General features: G+C 36.7%; 2 protein-coding genes across 3 annotated transcripts in view; one reads left to right on the top strand and one right to left on the bottom strand.

Moving 5' to 3' along the window:
* The window catches only part of LOC136816886 (MOB-like protein phocein), a 121,319-nt gene that overhangs the window by 68,886 nt on the left and 30,878 nt on the right, over positions 1-21,555 (bottom strand). The window lies entirely within an intron of this gene.
* Positions 891-14,532, top strand: LOC136816880 (dual 3',5'-cyclic-AMP and -GMP phosphodiesterase 11A-like). The gene is made up of 18 exons (XM_067073209.1): positions 891-2,028; positions 2,424-2,513; positions 2,821-2,883; positions 3,150-3,239; positions 4,251-4,397; positions 4,839-4,906; positions 5,029-5,116; positions 5,434-5,715; positions 5,977-6,027; positions 8,442-8,588; positions 8,884-8,991; positions 9,515-9,624; positions 9,867-9,954; positions 10,266-10,366; positions 11,371-11,512; positions 11,811-11,885; positions 13,527-13,610; positions 13,920-14,532. The coding sequence occupies exons 1-18, from the start codon at positions 964-966 to the stop codon at positions 14,076-14,078; spliced, it is 2,958 nt and encodes a 985-aa protein (XP_066929310.1). The 5' UTR covers positions 891-963; the 3' UTR covers positions 14,079-14,532.

A 21,555-nucleotide genomic window follows, 5' to 3' on the forward strand; every position in this document is an offset into this window, starting at 1 on the left:
TTTCAACACTCGTTTCTTCAATTTCTATGTTTCTGATACAAGGCCTTAGTCATTCACCCTTCTTCTTTGTCTTTGTTTAATAAAAATACGAAATTCACAAAAGAAAATCTGGTCCTCAAAAACAAAATTCGGGTCTTTTTCATTTTCTTTATTTTTCGTTTGTTTTTCATAATTAAAATTGAAAAAGTAGTGTGGAATATTTGTATAGGAAAATATCGAGAAGGTGTTAGATTGCATAGTACCATGACATCTTTCCCTTTGAACTACACAAAAAAGTTCATCAATTCCCCTACTCTACTTCACTGGAAACCCAATATAATTTTCCCTCTCTCTGTCTCTGTATATGGGGAAACATAAAGAATGAAAGATATATGATAGAAAATGATTTTGAAAATACACCTGTCGCAAGGTCGTTCCTTATACCCCTAAAGAAATTTCTAAGCTGAAAGAATTGAGCAGGTCTCTCCCTCTCTCTCTCTCATTATAACAGGCTAAGCAACTCTTGGAAATCAAGTGGTCCCTCGAGATTTCTTTAACCAGGCTCTATATCTCATTTTCATTTACAAACCGCGTCAGGGAGAAGAGACAAGGTTTTCTTTCTCAAACCACGAGTAGATAAACTTAAGTAGTCGCATGTAACTTTATATTCATAAAATGTAAAAGTCAGCAATGTTTTTTTAGCAGCCGGGTTAATGTGTTTTTCCGCCTATTTTAAGCATTTCCGTAAGGAAATCTTAACTTTTGCATACGCGATGATTGACTTAAACTGCAAATTCTTTACAAGGAGCCACCTTCCCGGCTTTTCTGGGATTGCACAATATATTGGTTGTTGTTTAGATGGTTTGCTGCGGAATTGTCTAAATTGTTTCTCCTTTTTTTGCTTCAGGCTGAAAATAAACGAAAAGATGACTGGGCTTAACATGAAAAGGGAATAAGGAAGAAGCGAGTAAAGAAGAGAGCGAAATGGAGAATAATTTGCTTGAAGAAGAGGGCGAGGATTACCTTACACAATATGACGTTGAATTATATCTCAAGAAAAATCCACAATTCGCAAAACAGTTTGTTTATACTTACTTAAAAAATAACCTTGATGTCGCTGACGAGTTTTTCCAAGCATGGTATGATAATATGATTGGCTTAAGTTTGAAAAGGGTGTCAAGGCGGGATCGTGGTGCACCGCCTCATGATAGAAACCACGTCAAATCGAATTTTAACACAAACCCTGTGGACGAACCGCAATGCATTATGGGGGATATCGAGACTGAACCACGTGACCATAAATCGTATAATAACAACGTACTACCGAATATGAAGCACGCCTATTTAGAAAATAACGCCAACAGGCGGCGCTCAGATCCCGTTAATAACGACGTCAAAAAGTTATGTTACGGCAGTGATGAATGTTTAGATACAATCGAGGAAGACTTGATTACTCGGACTTCGAGGAGTAACTCAGTAGTTTTACCACAGGAAACTCGATATAGGACTATATCAATGGATGAAAATAATAACAGTCTACAGAAAGCGATCGAGTTGCTTCAGCTACCCGCTATATCGACTGATACTCAACAAAAACCTCATCTGCGGAAAGCGCAATCTGCGCCTACTTATAAGAAAAATTTATCCAACCTGATTCGCTCCTCAGTATACAGTGGATCTGGTGTCTCCAAACATATCAACGTTGAAAATCATACAGGGCTGCGTGACTCAAACGAGTCGCACTATTTAGTCGAGATTATTAAAGATATATCTAAAGACATGAGTTTAACTAAAGTCTGTTTTAAGATTTTAGTCAACCTTGGATTTTTACTGAACACTGAGAAAGCGTCAATATTTCTGGTCCATATGGATGGTGAAAATGGCTTTTTAAAACTTCTTTTGAATGACGTCAGTATAGCGAAAGGTGTTCGTAAAGAAAGTCTTTCTTCGTCCGTTTCTAAGCAACCACAGAGTATACCAATAGGAAGCGGTATCGTAGGTCACGTGGCTGAAAATGGCCAATCACTAATCGTCAATGATATTTCAAAGGTTTGTCATTAGCTTCATATGCCACCCGTTGAAATTCCGACAGAATTTTCAGCATCTGGGAGGTTTGGATTACGTAATCTTGCCATATCACATCAAGGATTTTTCAGTTGAAGGCCTAGGTTAGGGACCCAATCCAGTCCTTATTTTTGAGGTTTGTCGGGTCCCTTCGTTATATTTAAGCATCAGAGCAGTTAATCTCGACTTAGAACTATTCCTCCTCGATGGAAAATTGGCCCGTTCCTTTAGAGCTTTAGCGTGGGTGGCCGTCAATTCGCTTTGAGAATATCAGATAATGTAAGATTTTTCCCAGTTAATACAAAACTTGTTTTTACATGAATAAACGCCAAAATGAACGTCGTTTTAAATTTCATGTTTCACTGTTTCTCTTTTCTCAGTTTAGCGAATATCATCCCATCTTCGACAGCTGGTGGACCAAAAACACGAGAAATGCACTTTTGCAACCCGTCAAAAATAGCGAGGGAAAGGTATTTAGAAATTAGGCCAGGTTTTGTATGAATTAACTTAATATCGAACTTTCATCAACTCTTAGACCTGAGAGATAAAAGAATGTAAAGCATACCATATATAGTATATAAAAAAGGTCTCCCTTTTATAGTTTAATAGACTAGCAATAATTCAACACTCCAAACTCATTTGAAGGTTTTTCTTACGGTAGACGATAGCAGAGAATATTTTACTGCCTCGAATTAAAAAATCTTTTTCCTGTGAATAACTTGGTTTATTGAAAAACTGATGCAAGGATATAAACGGATGTTTCTTTTCTTACGGCAGACGATAGCAGTGATAGTTTCATCCAACAACAAGTCTGGTGAATTCGTGGACGAAGATAAACAGGTGAATCCACTCTCATTTTCCTTGCCAACCTACCATACTAAATAACGATTTAAAGGATCTTTTTAAATATTGTTTACTGGTCCTCCTTCATCTTCTTCTCAGCAACAACGAAATTATTTTCAATTAAAGGTTTGGCAATATAGGTTTAGGTATCGAAAATGAATTACGCGAAATCGTATGCGATAGCTAGCTCGTGAAATTAAATTCGCGGGAATTTTTCAAAATGAAAACTTGTTATTTGTTAAACCCGATTATTTTTGTTATAGATTGGAGCGAGTTTCTTATCATACTGTGGGATCAGCATAACGAACGCTCTCATCTTCGAACTCACCAAAGAAGAATTTGAAAGAAATAAAGTATTGCAATATTGTATTAAAAATATGTGTCAGTCAGTCAGTCAGAAAGGTTCTATGACTCAAATAGTCATACCCGCGCTGAGAAAACTAAGGCGTCGTGCTTCAGAGGGCTGAAATATCATTAACCGCCCTGGTTATTGGGTGATAACGTCATTTGCGGCCCTCTCGGAACTTTATTGAAGTCGTTGCATTGAAGCGGTGAGACTAAACCGACGTCAGAAAAAAAAGCTTTTTGGTCATTTGCGGTCTGCTCGCAAGGGTACTCAAAACTTGTTGAAGTCATTGTATTGAAGCGAAAAGACTTGGCTGACGCGAGAAAAAAACGTTTGAATTTTCGATATGGATAATAATAGTAATAGCGTTAAGTTTTCGTTCGTTGTTGTCATTAATTCTGCCCTTGCAGTTTGATTATTAGCCCTCTAGTGCCATTTGCGCCCTCCGCTTCGCGTCTGGCCCAAATGACACCCTCGGGCTAATAATCAAACTGCGCGGGCAGAAAATAACAACAACGACCTCAAACTGAACGCTATTGTTATATTATGTTTGAAAACGAGAAATATTTTAGCGATAAACGGATAATAAACCATGGACGCAGTGTCATCCAATATGAAAAATATTGGGCTACGAGAAAAGATATTAGACTCGGCGAAGCCTCGTCCAATATCTTTACTTGCACGCCCAATATTTTTGTATATTGGATTTGACTTTGTCTATTAACTGCTTATTGCAATTCTCGTCCGAGCTTTAAATTCTGAAGAACGTTAAAATACCCAACAAAATTGTCAACAGATTTCGGCATTGAATGTAACTAATGTCCCGTGGCCAATTAGCGACGAAACAAAAACGTGGCCTTGGATGAATTTCTATTCCATATTTTATCTGATTTTATATTCCAAATTATCAAATCCCTAAATATTCTTCGGCTTTGTCATGGATGCAGTTTTCTTTTGAAGGAAAAAACCACACGATCACCGTTTTTGATATACCAGAACATTTTTCCTCCCTATTCAGATGTTGTTAGAGTTTTCACACGATATCTTTGAAGAACAATCATCGCTCACAAACGCCATTCAGAAGATCTTAAACAAAGCTTTAGAAATGTTTAACTGTAAACGTGCTTCACTCATGTTGCTCGATGACCCAAAAGAAGTTGAAGAGGTAAGCGAGACAAAAGCTAAATATTTGTGTTCTGAAAATGAAAAATTAAAGATGAGTTTCCGTGGGAAGGGTTACTTAAGCAAAATAGGTGCTGGGTGTGTAAATACATGGATGGTAAGGGTCTGTTTCTCTCTAAGGGTAACGTTTTCGCAAAAAAATTTGTCTATCTAAAATTCGGTTTTCGAAGGTCAAGTCTACACAAACCCGACATTCTCCAACGTTAGAACCCCCCTCCCCCCGAGACTTTTTTATGGGCTTTGGTACCACTCTGCTTCTACGACATGAAGCTTTCACATTGATTTAACAGGAGCTGATTACTAAGAAGCAATCATTTAATTTTATTTTTGATACATGTAAAATTTTCAGCAATCAAATTGCATCAGCCAGTAAAATTTACTTATTCCCTGCTAACAAACACGTGTTGCTTAACTTATATTTCAGAGGCAAGTCTTTTCCAAGTTATTCCAAGTCACTTCGGAAATTGATAAAAAAGAAAAACGCTTTTCAAAGTAAGTAATGTAAATTTCAAACCTCGTTTCAAATTAAAATTTCAAGTTCACTAAACATCTTTCGTACCTACCAGCAATTATAGATTCTTGATCCTCAAACTGTTCTTATATTTTGTCTTTAGATTCCAGCGAGACAGTATGGTGTTTTCTTCAAACTTTGATCCATTTTCTGATGTGGTTGCTGATACGAAAACACTTAAGTCCAAAAATGTAAGGATTTGATTTTAACGATCTTTTGCTGCGGCAAAAATAAAAAAATTTGGATATCGTGTTTTGTAATAAAAAGATACATGATTAATGAAGCGTAACGCCTGATAACCAGATACTAACAGGCATAAAGTTTGATCTGGTAGCCAAAATTATATGAATTAAATTTTAACGATCTGTTATGGTGGTAAAAATAGAAAAAGTTGGATAATAGATACATAATTATTGCTTTCTGCGAAGGTTAACGTTCGATAACCAGGTAGCCATAAAATCTATATTTCGATCTGCTAATCAAAATATTTTCCCTTCCCTTTTTTCAGCAAAAGAAAATGATTTTGTCATCAACACCAGTCAGTTCGGTACCAGCCGGTATTCTATGCGAAGACGGTCTCATCAGTATACCGGTACGTAATAATTCGTCACAAATCATCGGCGTGTTAAAACTGTACGACCGCGAGGACGTGTCTTCTACAAACAGCCTCTCTGCAAACGAAGAACAATTGTTGGAGGCGTTCGCAATTTTCGCCGGTTTGGGAATCAACAATTGCATCATGTACGATAACATTGTTAAAGGTCAAGCTCACCAGAAAGTAGCGCTAGAGGTACGTGATACGTTGAAATTACTTTAAGATTATACCGTGTTTGCAACGTGACGGCTCTACCTGTATCAGATAATCCAGTGATGACAAAATATGTTTTGACTTTTATAATATGCGCACTTTCAGAAAGATTAGACTTAAACTTAGAAACTTGAAACTTATTTGGAGTAAACTTTACTGGCTCTTTTAAAAAGGGGATGTGAGTGATTTCTAATTTAACATATCTTTGTAAAACTAACGACTCGCATTTGCTTGTACTTTCAGGCGTTATCATATCACACTGCAGCAAGACAAACAGATGTTGACAAACTAAAGGTCCGTACTGTTTTATTATAATCAATGAAATAACAACTGGCCCCTTGATATTCAGGAGACTTAACCGTACTTAGTCGTGATCTTCAAAATGCATACCACGTGACCATTATTCATAGTACCAAAAGGCTACCCTGAGTATCAGAGGTTAAGCTTTCAAGGAATATATTAACCTCTGAAGACCAATAATAGAAATTTTATCGCGCATGTGTCAATCTAATCACTTTAGAAAGAATCAAAGATGAAGAGCAAATATTACCTTATTAATGTCTAGCAGACTGTATCAGTATGCAGTTTACTATTTACGAATTCCCCAGAAACCTCTAAGTGTAATTGAAGTGAGTTTCTTTCGAAAGAAATCTTTTACATGATCCCCAAATGTATAACAGTAATTACTAAACTTTTAATTATGGAAATGTCATATTAATTGAATTGAAATAATAGACAGACTTTATGTTACGACTCTCTATCACTGACTCTTTTTAAAAAGCATTGATGACATTTTTAAGTTGTGTTATCAACGACGGGAATAAAAATATCAACTTTGAACTTCATCCAAGATCTTGGATGGTCGTCATGGTTACTTTTGTCTTCGTTGATTGCGCGCTGAATAGAATCTCGATTCGTCGGCACAGCGTCGATATATGATTTCGACCTGTGCTTTTCACGGTACCAAAAGGCATGGTTAGCACAACATAACAGGGTTCTCGGTGCAAATCCAAGCTCCTTCCAATGTTCCAATATAACATGGTTCTCGGTGCAAATCCGAGCTCCTTCTAATGTTCCAACATAACATGGTTCTCGGTGCAAATCCAAGCTCCTTCCAATGTCCCAATATAACAGGGTTCTCGGTGCAAATCCGAGCTCCTTCCAATGTTCCAACATAACATGGTTCTCGGTGCAAATCCGAGATCCTTCCAATGTTCCAACATAACATGGTTCTCGGTGCAAATCCGAGCTCCTTCCAATGTTCCAACATAACATGGATCTCGGTGCATGCTCTTCAATGTTCCAATATAACAGGGTTCTCGGTGCAAATCCGAGCTCCTTCCAATGTCCCAATATAACATGGTTCTCGGTGCAAATCCGAGCTCCTTCCAATGTTCCAACATAACATGGTTCTCGGTGCAAATCCGAGCTCCTTCCAATGTCCCAACATAACATGGTTCTCGGTGCAAATCCGAGCTCCTTCCAATGTTCCAATATAACATGGTTCTCGGTGTGCAAATCCGAGCTCCTTCCCAATGTCCCAACATAACATGGATCTCGGTGCAAATCCGAGCTCCTTCCAATGTCCCAACATAACATGGTTCTCGGTGCAAATCCGAGCTCCTTCCAATGTTCCAATATAACATGGTTCTCGGTGCAAATCCGAGCTCCTTCCAATGTTCCAACATAACATGGTTCTCGGTGCAAATCCAGCTCCTTCCAATGTTTCCAATATAAACATGGTTCTCGGTGCAAATCCGAGCTCCTTCCAATGTTCCAATATAACAGGGTTCTCGGTGCAAATCCGAGCTCCTTCCAATGTCCCAATATAACATGGTTCTCGGTGCAAATCCGAGCTCCTTCCAATGTTCCAATATAACAGGGTTCTCGGTGCAAATCCGAGCTCCTTCCAATGTTCCAATATAACAGGGTTCTCGGTGCAAATCCGAGCTCCTTCCAATGTCCCAATATAACATGGTTCTCGGTGCAAATCCGAGCTCCTTCCAATGTCCCAATATAACATGGTTCTCGGTGCAAATCCGAGCTCCTTCCAATGTTCCAACATAACATGGTTCTCGGTGCAAATCCGAGCTCCTTCCAATGTTCCAATATAACATGGTTCTCGGTTTGCAAATCCGAGCTCCTTCCAATGTTCCAACATAACATGGTTCTCGGTGCAAATCCGAGCTCCTTCCAATGTTCCAACATAAACATGGTTCTCGGTGCAAAATCCGAGCTCCTTCCAATGTTCCAACATAACATGGTTCTCGGTGCAAATCCGAGCTCCTTCCAATGTTCCAACATAACATGGTTCTCGGTGCAAATCCGAGCTCCTTCCAATGTTCCAACATAACATGGTTCTCGGTGCAAATCCGAGCTCCTTCCAATGTTCCAACATAACAGGGTTCTCGGTGCAAATCCGAGCTCCTTCTAATGTTCCAACATAACATGGTTCTCGGTGCAAATCCGAGCTCCTTCCAATGTTCCGTTTAGATCATAGATAGCCGAGCCCCTTCCAATGTTCCGTTTAGTTCATAGATAGCCGAGCCAGGTGTCTGTGAACTCTATGAAAAGAGCAAAAATGCTGTCTACTTGGCTATCCCCGTAGAACGTTATCATCTTCTCGATGGTGTTCGAACAATAGTGATGATGATTCAAAAAGAGGATATCTTTTTCACGGATAACTTGATTTTCCATTTCTTTTTCAGTTCGCGTCAATTCCATCATGCAGCAAATTCCATTTAACGAGTTTTACTTTCGATGACTTCTCGTTACTGGATCACGAAATGTTGGCGGCCGCCATTCGAATGTTTATGGAGTTTGGATTCCTTAAAAAGTTCCAAATTGATTACGAGGTACAGGGACGTTTTTTTATAAGCAACTTGTTCGCTAAGGTTAGATGGCTCAAATTAGCCAATTTTGAACCATGGCAAATGACCGTGTAACTAATAATATTTCTTTATGGTTTTTCTTCCCATCTTGGTAACAATTTTCAGTGTTTTGACGGAATTTTAGTTTTGGGTATGATTTGGGAACGGTTGCACTCCTACTAAATATTGCTTCCTTCCGTATGACAAGATCTAGGAACTAGTTTGGATGTTTTTGAAAGTAATGGAATGATGAGACAGGGTTGTTCTATTGATTTTTCAGGTTTTGTGTAGGTTTTTGATCACAGTGAAGAATAATTATCGAAGAGTGATTTATCATAATTGGAGACACGCCTTCAACGTCACTCAATCAATGTTCGCCATGCTGACGGTAAGGAAATACGTTAACAAACTTTTTCCAGGAATGACTCTCCATTGTCACATACTGAACTAAATGAATCTTCAAACTGATCTCAATTCTGAGCAAGATGGTTTTGGCTCTGGAATTTTACGGGTTTTCATGAATTTCTCGAGTTGTAATTGTCTATTTGTCATGAAATTTTGCACACTGGTGCAAAATGGTAATACCTAGAATGTAAGGGAACCCAATTTTCGAAAAATTGTCTTCCCGGCCGCCCGGCCGAAAATGCTAGAAATATGCCGGAAAAACCAGTTTTTACAATTTTCTCAAGATTTCAAGTTTTTTCTGGTTTGTGTTACGGTGTTATGTATTCATGTAACTTTATGATCTCATAATGTTCTTCTGGTCTGTATTTTGTTGACCTGCGACCTGTCACCTTCGACCTTGCTCTAACTTTAATCATCAGGTAGGGCCATTCAGCGTCCAATCGGCTTTATCTAATAAAAAAGCATATGTTTTTTAAGAATTAATAATCATTGTCTCTTTCCCATAGACTGGTAAAATGAGTGAGCAACTGAGTTCTTCCGAATGTTTGGCTCTGTTAGTCGGATGTCTTTGTCACGATTTGGATCATCGAGGCACCAACAATGAATTTCAAATGAAGTAAGTCCACCTGTCAATTCAATAGTGGTCATTTTTTATCTTCAAAAAATGAGAAATAAAATAAACTTTCTTTAAATCTACACACTTTTTTTACATTAATTAATCTCGAATCAACAAACCTACCATTAGTTCTAAAGTCGACTCTCCTTACTTTGAAGCCGTTCGAGTTATGGAGAGTTGTTCGAGTTATAGAGGTTTGAATTATGAAAAAGACTTTTTACATCCTTATTGTTATTTTACAGAACGGACTCGCCACTTCAGAAATTGTACGGCACGTCGACAATGGAACAACATCATTTCAACTGTGCGGTTACCATTCTCAATAGTGAGGTGAGTGCTTGTTTATCTTTACTCTACTACTGGTTGTTATTCTCAGCTCTCAGTTAAATTCATCCGAAGAATTGTTATATTTTGTTTCGAATATTGAGTTTTAACGGCAATTTCTATTATCCCATTGAAACACTTGCAAACTTGTTATTTTCCTATAACTGCTATCTCCAAGAACAAGAGAGTCAATTTTACCTTATTTTTGTGGTTATCTAAAGGACAGATTTTTCTGCGTAAGTAGTTACCAAAAGGTTTTTCATTGGGTTAACAATCTCCTGTTATTTGATACCACTGCATTTTTTACCTTACTTTAGGGAAACAACATTTTCGCTCACCTGCAGTCTCAGGAATATCGGAAAGTGATGAAACTTCTGAAGCACGCCATCCTTGCTACTGACTTGTCTAACTATATCAGGTAAAATATTGCTTGCTTCATCAGTTTGCAATTCGAAGAAGATTGCTTCCTGGTATATCTCCTATTCAGTACATTAAACTCTCCTTCATTCTAATCTTTGTTTTCCTTCTTCCATTCAAGCAATGGTACAGGCACGACGGAAGCTTTTTGGACCTACATCCGGGTACCCCGGTGGAGGTCCTATAAATTAACCTTTGTCCGTTCGTTCGTTCGTTCGTTCGTTCGTCTGTCCGTTCGTCCGTCCGTCCGTCCGTCTGTTACCAGCTTTTCTCGAGATTGGCTCCTTAGTTTTTTCTGACTTTTGGCACAAAGATGCAAAATGGCAATGCCCAAAATGTGACGGAGCCCGATTTTTATGCCGGAAAAACTGTTTTTTTTGGCATTTTCTCGAGATTTTATCATTAGTTTTTTCTGATTTTTTTGCTCAAAGATGTGTATTAACAATTCCCAAAACATGGCCGAGTCCGATTTTTGAGAAATTTTTTTACCGGCCGAAAATGCCGGAAATATGCCGGAAATCGCCGTTTTTCTGGATTTTCATTGGACTTTTTTCTTATAATTGGCTGTTTTTTTCATTCAAAAACATTATTAATAGCGATGCCCACCATCAAGCATGTTTCAATTTTCAAAAAAAATTGATTTTTGAAGCCGGAACTATTTAAAAACCGCCGGAACAACCTATTTTCGCCGGAAAGACAGTATTTCTTGAATTTTTTGAGCTGTACTTTATATATTTTTATGAAATTTTGCACACTGATGCAAAATGACAATACCTAAAATGTGCCACGCCATAATAAGACAATGTGATTTTACCGACGAAGAGGAAAATTTCGGGCGTTCGCCGTACCTGCCGTACCTGTTGCGTCGTGCCTGGGTACCCTGAGATCGGAAATTCTTAAGACTGTTCTTAATTCGGTAACTCTATTTGAAGATAATTCTTGGTCCTTTCATGATGGAATTAGAGAGGTACAACTTGACTATCAAGAAATCTTTTACTTCTCTAGGCAGCGAGACAAGTTTTCAAATGCTGTGGAAACAAAATCATTAGATACCAGTCTTTCGGAGAATCGCGCAATGCTTCGCAGCATGTTGATGACAGCTTCAGATCTCAGTGGAATCACAAAACCATGGGATATCCAGAAAAGGGTATTTTTCTCACCTTCATCCTTTTCCAAATGTTCCCTTCTTGAAAAAGAACCCTTTTACAGTAAAATATAAGTAGTAATGTCTAGTTTGCTCATATAGATGCTGTTTGAGCCTTCTATTGTCGCCATTTTCCAATTATGATTCCTAATGTAATACCAACCTTATTCCAAAGCTTAATTTACGTGACTGATGGACGTTGGGGGTTTTTTCTCTTTTAGTAAGCATAAAAAAGCCGACACACTCAGGGAACGAGGTTACTGTCATACTGCGTCATTAAAATAAACAATCTTTCTTACAGGTGGTCCATCTGGTGACTAGTGAATTTTTCCATCAAGGTGATATCGAACGAGACCAGTTACACGTTCAGCCAAAGGTATAGAAAAACTCCTTGTTTATTAAGATTTGGCTTCTCTCACTGAACCTCTGGAAAATGTTCAGCAGGAGGGAATGAAGTAGCCTATACTAGTTATCTGGCACCCGATGTAGAAATTTTCTTCCGACACGCTAAAGCTCTGAAGGTCGGGAAAATTTTCAACATCTGGAAGAAATACATTACGGAATTTCGCCTGACCGCGTAATTTTTTAGAAAAATGGGCCCGAGTGCAATTTGGACAGGGAAGGTGTCATGGCCGACAAAATTTGGGTCAGAAAAAACTTCAAAAGGTTTCACGAAATAAATTCAAATACAAAACTTTTTGGAGAAGGAATCATGCAAAATATTATCATTCTTTTAACAAGGAGGGCATGTAGAAATACTCAAATAAGTATTTTTTTCCTTCTTTTTAAACTGATCACAGAAGCAAAAACAAAATAGAAATAACATTGTACACAAAAAAGCCTGAAAGAAAGAAGAGAAAAGTCATAATCGGCATTTATAAATAACACTAAAAGAAAAACTAAAGCTATAGAAAATGAATACTAACCCTCAATGAACACTTTTGTGAAGTTTAATAAAGATTTTATCCAAAAAACTTCAGTTCTGGAACACTGAAGTCGGTTTGTCGGTTGTCGGCCGGTGGACAACAGTTATATTTGGAGGACGGTCTAAGATAGATAACAACATGAAAGTTACTGATAAAAGCCTAAGCCCATAGGAACATACCTGCTTTAGTTTCTTTGGTCTTTGAATGGTATAAAAATTTGAGAAAGTGCAGAAAAAAATCAGCCATGCCATCAAAACAAACAAAAACCAAAGTTATGATTATCAACTTTTCTGTGGTAGAAACACATTTTTTGGGTTGGTGCACATACAGAAATTACACTGGATACTAAAAGTAATATTCAGGGAGTGATAAGTACAGTTAAACTACAAAAAATCCATCAAAAGAAACCAAAAACAACCATAACAGCACACATTTTTTGAAAATTACATCAGCCATGTTGTTTGTAATTTTTGCCGACATACTCATGACGTGGTAACTAACGACAGTGATTTGACGGTCTTTTCGAGGCGCCAGATCTCAAAAAAACAATTTTTGAGCGTTCAGCACGGCCCCGAAAATGAGGGCTAAACTTATGTCGGCACATCAATGGATGACTACTATTTCTCTCCGATGGTATATTGGCCCGCTCCTTTAGAGCTTTAGCGTGGGCGGCCGCCAATACGCCATCGGAATATCAGATAACTATACTAGACGTCACTAGCGTTTTTCTACGCAATTAACGTCGCTCTAAACATTCGATTTTTTGACGTCACTTTTAACTTTCAAAGCTCCTGCAGTAGCAAAAAAATCGAATTTGCGTCAGAGCATATGAAAGGCTTCTATCTTTCGAAAATCGTCAAAGTGGAACTCATTAAGAAATGGAATGAGAAATCTCGGTTTTTGGCGAGGTGCTTGCTAGGGATGAAAAGGAGTAGATGTAAAGGAGTTGAGTCTCGTGTTCTGATTCTTTTTATTTTTTAATTCTAACGAAGCCGACACTATTAACCTTGAAATTCTTTTATTCTCGTGTCGAAATGAAAGTGTCAGCGTTTCATTGAAATACTTTAATCTTTACTCTAATCTTTTTTTAGCAAATGATGGATCGTAACTACATTTTACAATTACCAAAGCTACAAGTCAACTTTTTCCAGTTTATGGGAATACCTGTTTATAAGGTTCGTTTGGTTTCTTCCTATTTTTGACCATCTTCCAAAATTATGTTAGAAAGTGTGTCTAGTGGCTTTAGTAAGGTACTTAACCCATTGGTCTGTTCTGTCAACCAACCAATAATGGAAGAAGGCATTTGGAAAGCCAAATGATTTCTTCCATAACGGTAGAATCTAACATAATTTCACCAAGTCTGTAAAACCTCTATACCGTATTCCGGTATTTGTATGTAGTTATCCGACTTTCAAGGGATATGACCATTCTTCTGTCAATTTAAATAATAAGATATAAATGTATTTCTGTTCCTTCTCTTGCAGGTGCTCTCTGACTACAACTCATTATTGAGTCCATTTTTAGAAGGGGCAAAGTCCAACAAGGAGACATGGTTTGAAATGAATGCGGAAATCGAGAAAGGACATGTTCATCCGGATATTGAGCCAGTACTTCATCCGGTCCGACAGGAAGAAATCCCGTGAAATTAATCTCGTCGTTTTGACCCTGGTTTGGGCTACCGATTAAACCTTAAAAAGAACCTAAAGGCCATGATTTCGGAAACCTGTTCAATTTTACAATCAGGATATTTTGACACAAATAAATACATTTACAGGTCTGATCTGTTTATTTTTCTTGAGGTGTAAATTTTGAATACCCTTTTTAATTTTAAGTAGCTTAAAAATTCTCGCGTTATTTAGCTCTCAGCTCATTCCGAAAATACAAACTGTACTCAAAACTCTGTAACGTATGTACTGAATAATGTAAATAGATTTTCTGTACATAAATAACGGCATTAGGTTGTTGATATATTTTTACTGTATTTATTCTAATCCCATTTTGTTTTGTTATATATTTTTGTTGTTATTTACGTTGTAGTTATATATAGGTGCTGTAAAAATTGACTGTGAAATACCAAACTATCGTTGTATAATGTATAAAGAAAAAAAGCTGTACATTTCTCTGGATCAATATCACCAAACTAAAAAATTCCACTTGATAAATATATACAAAACCTAGCTCCAAACTACTTTATAGCACTGAATCAAGGGTAATTTCGTGTTAATAACTTGAATAGTTTATATTAGTGTATGTGTGTGAATCGAAAGACTCTCAATTGCGATTCTGTAAAATGTCACTTTCACAGATCCCACTTTTACAGTTTGCTCTCTTCAATATAAGAATGTACTTGGAGAGCTCTGAAAGTTTTTCGTGCTTTTGGAATACAAGCAAAGGGGACTTCAACGGAATAAATCAGTTGCACATTTAAGCTCGCCACCAATACGGGTTTAATTTACCTGTATATCCCGTATCCCACCTTCCAGAAGACCGTGTATCTAATAGTATTCCGGGCGGCAAGTGAAGGGTACGGGCATGTGCCGCCCTAAAGGGTGCTTTCTCTGGAACCTGGAAGTCTCTTTAAGGGTTGGAAAAATCGGAAATTTTGCTCCAAGAAAGATCGAAATTTGGTCAAATTAGTCCCATTAAGGGACTTCTTTAGAACTCAAACCATTTCCATCAGAAAGGTATTTAAGGAGATTTTCAGGCCTTAGGCCTGACATATCCTTTCTTTATTTTTCATTTAATCATACCTTTTGATCTAACGAACCAAAATTTTGATAAAAGACCCATCAAAGTTTAAGTTTGCTTTTCCTCTTCATTATAGAAATAGTTGGATTCTTTAGAAATTCGAAGATCTCAAGAACTTCTGTTAAAGAGGGTAACTTATTTCTGGCACACCCGGTATAATATTTTCGCTGATGATGAAAACTTGGCCTCTGCTGGTACCCAAGGTAAAGTTCCTCAAACTCGAGTTATTCCTATTTCATAACTCAGTTCTTATTCTTTAAAATTAAGGCTTAAAGAATAAAGGAACCGACTACCAAATTGTTGATGAGGATATAATCAAGCCAAAAATTGCGAAAAAGGACGCATGAACTCGGTTTTTCATAACTGAACTCAAAAATATAACTCGACTTCAATCCTCGGAAGTTATCTCGAAAAGTTAAAGGTACGAAAAAAAAAAGCCGAGTTAAAATTTATCAAATAACTCGAAAAAGTTAAATGCACGAAAAAAACCGAGTTAAAAAATATCATTTGCAAAATAACTCGGAAAAAAATAAGTCGGGTAAAAATAACTCGGGAATTCCAGGCCCCTTGAATTTGCGCGGGAAAGTCTCGAAAACGGGGAAATCGGGATCTTTATTTCAGACAGCAGCAAGCAGCAAGATTGACCAAAGTGCAAAGACAAAAGGCATGTAAAGGAGGTGTTTTGGAGGAGTAAATCTAGTTACAGTTAGTATTTTACTATATATAGAGCCATTAGTTAGGTTAGCAATCTTGACTGTTCAAATTTAAAGTCGACTTTTTTTCAATAAAAGTTTGGGATGGGGGAAAATCCATTTGACACAGTCTGGAATTCATGCACAGTACATACACCGAATATATTCGGTGTGAGAATGTCCTCAATTGGGTGTAACCTTCTTGATCCTCAAAATATCTTTTGCGTGGCTTTTGCATGGATTTGTTGGAATACCGGTTGAAACACTTGTGAGTAAGCGTCTATAGTTGCGAGAATAGGCCTTTAAAGCCTCCTGCCGCAACTCAACCCAAAATAGAAATAGAGCATACCCAAAAAAAATTTGGATCATGTTTGGGCCAAAATAGCAAAAAACTCTTTTAGCTTGAACATTGTTAATTGGGCTAGGGTGGGGGCGTCAAATGTCAAAGTCAGAAAATTCAAGATGTATAGGGTAATTACGGGACGATTTTGACTTATTTGGGCATCACTCTGAAAGTATTAATCCTAGACAGTTACATCAAAATGCCTCGAAAATGTCAATATGAAAATTGCGTAATCAGAGAACGTATGTCTCGCTCATTATAAAAAGGCCGAGACAAACTTATTAACAATAAAACAATAATTGGATTGTAACATCGAGTTAAGTCTCTTTTGTTAAGTCACCAGGGGGTAAATAAAACAGACCTTGATACATTTATCGTTCGTTTCAACTTGACGATTCGTTTAAAACTCAGCCTCCTAAATATTTGGTGTAGGTAAAATATGTACAAAGAAATTCATACTTTCCAACCCGGCCAATCTTTAAAAAAGAAGCGAACAATAAAATGTAATTACCCTTTCCAAATAAACCTCTTCGGTGGTGAGCGTAGTCTACTCTGACGTAATTGTAAAATTTATGTAATGATAGTAATGTAATGTTGTTTGGGGAATTATGAAGTTCTCTGGGATTCCGATTGCATTTATTCAGGTTGATTTTTTATGACTTCTAATGGTACTTTTTCTATCGAGTTTGATTACTCTGTTCTCACACTTATGTCTTTTTTTTTCGCGTCCTTTTCCGTGATTACTTTTATTTATATTTTTAAAGACAGGTAAGAAGGCATATTGATGTAACTGCTAGAGATCCGATCTTTTGATATTTTATTTGTCAAAGTATGACCTTTACATAAGATGTATTACTTTTCCTTGAAATTTAGTAGATGTTCCTAAAATTTATTTTAAAGGTGTCCTGTAATTACCTCGTATTTTGGGGTAATTATGGGACACCCTCGGGGTAAATATGGGACAGGTATAAAATGTTATTGAAAAATCCAGATATCTCTCCAAAAGGTCATGATATTTGAGGTTTTGCATTCACTTGATGACTTCAAATCCAAGTGCTATCATTTAAAGGACTTTCAACAAAATTAGTGACAGTGTCCCGTTTTTACCCCAGCTTTTTTCCCATTTTTACCCCAGCTTTTTTCCTATTTTGGGGTAATAACGGGACACTTTAAACAGTAATATTTGTATAGAGCAATCTAGACCAACTGAAGTAAATTTAGATGCAAACCTTTGCAGGTTTTGAAAGACTTAGAGTGTAGTTATGATTCCATTAAACTAGGAAATCAAGTTTGTACTTTTCTTATAAAAAATAAACACTTGAAACTCAAACTTTAGTGTCCCATAATTACCCCAAAATTAAGATTTGACTACGGGGTAAATATGGGACACACTTTTTAGAGATAAGGTGCTTTGTTTGACAATGAGACTATTATAATCTCAAACCATAGTATCTTGATGCCAGAATTCAGTCAAAATATAATCAAAGTGATTGCAGCTCTTCCTGACACTAAAGCTTGAAAAGTTCCTTCTAAAACTACGAAAATTGATTTTTATGGTGACATATGAAACTTTTGTTGAAACATCAAAAGTATATGTTAGAATAATCTAACTAGACATTTTTCTAGCAGCTAGAATGACTATCTCCAAAATCCTCCCCATCTGAATCCAAATTTATAACAATAACACCATCTTTAGGGGTGTCCCGTATTTACCCCTTAATTTTAACTGTCCCGTAATTACCCCAGATGACTATAGTGTTTTTTTATGAAAATCTAACCTATTGTGAGACATTCTGTGCAATTTTTAAGGTCAGAAGTCCAAAATTGGCCAAACCCCCCTGGGGGTACTGTATAGCTGTCAACTTCGCCTCACAAAAATACGTGACAGCTCCAAGCCACGGAAAAATTTTCCCCGATAATCCAATTTTTCCAAATCAGAAAAGCGGGAAATTGGGGGAATTTTCTCGCGAAATCCGATTTTATCAGAAATTTTTTTCGGAAAATACCTTATTGGTATATATTTTCGCATGTTACAAATTTTCGCGAATCGCGAAAAAACGTGTTTCGCGTGTATTAAATTTCGCGATTGCCGACTTCTGGAAAATTTTCGCTTGTATTAAATTTCACGACTCACTAAACTAGGTATTTTCAGAAAGTGGAAATATAAAGCAAGAAAAAGACTGATTTTGCTTGAAACACAACGTTTTTGATGTAAAAATACTGACAAAAAATTTTTCGCATGTATTTAATTTCGCGATTTTGTAATTTTGAAAAATTTAAACAGTATTAAATTTCGCGAAAATCGACCAAAAAACTCGCAAAATTAAGTACCCGCAAAAATTTGTAACACGCGAAAATATATACCAATAAGGTAGGGGAATAGGGGAATTTTTCGTCCCAATTTTCCAATTTCAGGAAATTTTGCCATTCTGTTTTTTCAAAATCTGAATTTTTTTTCAGGAAATCGGAAATTTTTTTGGAAATGCGAGAGATGCGGGAGAAGATCCTGTAAGGGGTCACTCACATATCGATTCTTCCCACGACTAACGTCAAATTGACGCGAAGGGGTGGGTGGGTTAGAGTCTTTGACGCTAAGAAATTTCACCAGAAATATCGATTTTTAATATATACGTTTATTCCGTGACAAATGTTACTTTTCATATTTCTTTTCCTCCTTTCACATACCTAAATATTCGTTCGCTTCGCTATTTTACAGAAACTTTAACCAAAACAAACGGCCCGATATTTACGTCTCGAGTTCCTTTTGTTCAGACGGTCCGCACGGCCCTTGAATTTCGCCGACGGTCGGTCTTTTTTTTGTGAAATGCGGCTTTTCTGTTGATTATGATTATGGAGATAATTGATTCCGGCAACTTTCTGAAAAAAGTTTAGAAATTATCTCCATTATTTTTTAAATGTAAACTGCCTGAGCAAGCCATAGCGAAATTAAAGATGGCTGACGAAACAATGATGAAAGTGAAGAAGAAAATTTTCATCGATTTTTGATAATTTTTGAACTTTGACGTTAAGAGGTGTTGGTGGGGGGGTTTTCAAATTAGCCAGTCAGGGAAATCCCTCAATTGCGGTATACTGCAATTGCGGTAGTTTTCAATCGTGATTAGCCTACAAAGGCTTATAACAGCTACATATAGTGCTGGTCGACAAAGATAAACAAACATCGACTGTAAAAAATCGTACGAGAAGATAGCTTTTCTTTATTAAAAGAATCTGATCTACGGGAAAAATATTTTGTCTGTGCGTTAAAAAGATATGATCAATTATGTACAAAAATTGCCTGTTTTCTCCTTGAATCTTGAATTCTGTTTCTTGGGTATACTGCAATTGCGGTACATGAAAAATTTAAAAGTGACGTTTATACCGCAATATTGCAGTAAGAAATTACTACCGCAATTGAGGGATTTCCCTGACTGTTAGCGTCAATTTGACGTTAGTCGTGGGAAGAATCGATATGTGAGTGACCCCTAAATGCGGGAAATTAGCCTGAATTTTTTTCCCGCGGGAGAAAACTTTGGCATGCGGGAGTCTCCCCCGCCCAATGCAAGAGAGTTGACAGCTATGAGTACTCAGTAGGGTGTTTAAGATAAAAACTGCAATTATTGCTCTTTTCGGAAATTATTGCCGAAAACGGCAATTTTTTTAACGATGAAATGCTGAACGGGTTTTGGGCAATCGAGGCAAAAATCAGCAAAAAGAATTCATGGATTTGCAATACAAAAGCAATTAAAACTCCTGGATTTCCAATACAAATCAATTTTCCAATTTCCTTTTGATTGTTTAAAGGGAGCTATTGGATTGTCAAGTACCTTGACTCTTATAAGGAATTAATTAAGCTTATTAAGCTATATTCATGTCTATTTGAAAAAAAAACAGACTATGAGTTTTAGAAACATTCCTTATAAAATTATGAAGGCAGTGAGTCATAGACCTTTTTGCCTTTCCATCCATCCACCATCTAGTTCTAGTTCTATTGAATTATCACATAATACATTACGTACATTTTCGTGATTTTAAACATAAAGGATAAAATAAAATAAAAAGTTAAAAACATTAGCGCAAGATGTTCTAAGACGCTGGTAAAAGGAAAGCACAAAAGTAGGTGTAGACTCAAATATCAAAGTGTAAGAGTGAGCTGGGACAAGATGATTACATGCCAAGCTAAGTAGAAAATTGTAGGAATTATAGGAAAAATATTTTAATTTGGAAATAAAAAACTATTAAAATAAATATTTTCATATCAAAATGTAAGATAAAAATATTAGGTTGCAATATTAAAATTATCCATGTCGATGATTCCACGATGGTGACGAGGCCAGCAGTGCTAAGTAAAAAAGAAAACACGGCACAAAAATTGTTCCAACAGAAGAAAAAGCATGGGGACACAAGACACGAAGAGTAAAATTGGAAGAGACAAAAAGGACTAGCTCAGGATAGAAAAAAGTAAAAATAAAGAAATAAAAATTCCACAAGTTAAAATTTGCAGTTAGAATTGCTAAGGCTAAATTTATCAGGGTCTTCTTCATTGACGATATGGGTTGGTAAGGCATTCCACAACCTAATTGTTGTTGAGGGGACATAGCTGTATTCATACGACTGGATTCGTGCATTTATTGGTATCATTTTTACGTTAGCGGTACAAGCACGACATACAACAGAAGATGAACAAGCAATTCGACCATGTAGAATCTTATGCATGTAGTTCAGTTTAGTTTCGAGCTGTCTTTGCTGGAGGGTCTTGAGGTTAAGATTATGAATCATGGAATCATGAACCATCAGAGCTTTATTTACACCGATTAAGAGTGAGTTTTATGATCAAAATCAAATGTAAAAGATTCTTCCCACTCTCACTTTATACATATTTTATTTGATAACGGAATACCTGGTTACCCTATTTGATTTGACGTTTGGGCCAAAAACTGCCTAAAAATCTGTAAAAATAGGGTTTTTTGGACGCAAAATCCTGTCATTACTTTTTTCTGATTTTTTGTACAAAGATGGAGGGCAAGATTCTCTAAAGAATGGCTGAAGTGGTTTTTCCCTGAAAATTCTTATTTCAGGGTTCAGACAGACCCTGGAAAACCTGGAAAACCTGGAAATATGATGAATTTTCAGAAAAATCAGGGAAACTCAGGGAAGCCCAGGGAAAAATTTTTTTTTCCAGTCTGCTCAGGGAAACTCAGGGAATTTTATTTTTTGAAGAATGAATGGAAAAAACAGATTTAAAAGTTTTTTTAGTTTTAAAGTGTTTATTCATATGCAGTATTTGTAGCTTTAATTTTTACTTTAGGTTTACCATTTGATTTGTGTGCCTTTTGTTTA

The sequence above is a fragment of the Clytia hemisphaerica genome, unplaced genomic scaffold (assembly GCF_902728285.1).
Source record: "Clytia hemisphaerica strain Z4C2 unplaced genomic scaffold, Clytia hemisphaerica genome assembly, whole genome shotgun sequence".
NCBI lineage: Eukaryota > Metazoa > Cnidaria > Hydrozoa > Leptothecata > Clytiidae > Clytia > Clytia hemisphaerica.

Excerpts from the sequence above, each read along its gene's own strand:
- LOC136816880 (XM_067073209.1), top strand. The coding sequence starts at position 964 with ATGGAGAATAATTTGCTTGAAGAAGAGGGCGAGGATTACCTTACACAA. Across the intron at positions 2,514-2,820 it reads TCAAAAATAGCGAGGGAAAG|ACGATAGCAGTGATAGTTTC; the intron begins GTATTTAGAAAT and ends TTCTTACGGCAG. Across the intron at positions 11,886-13,526 it reads AGTTACACGTTCAGCCAAAG|CAAATGATGGATCGTAACTA; the intron begins GTATAGAAAAAC and ends ATCTTTTTTTAG.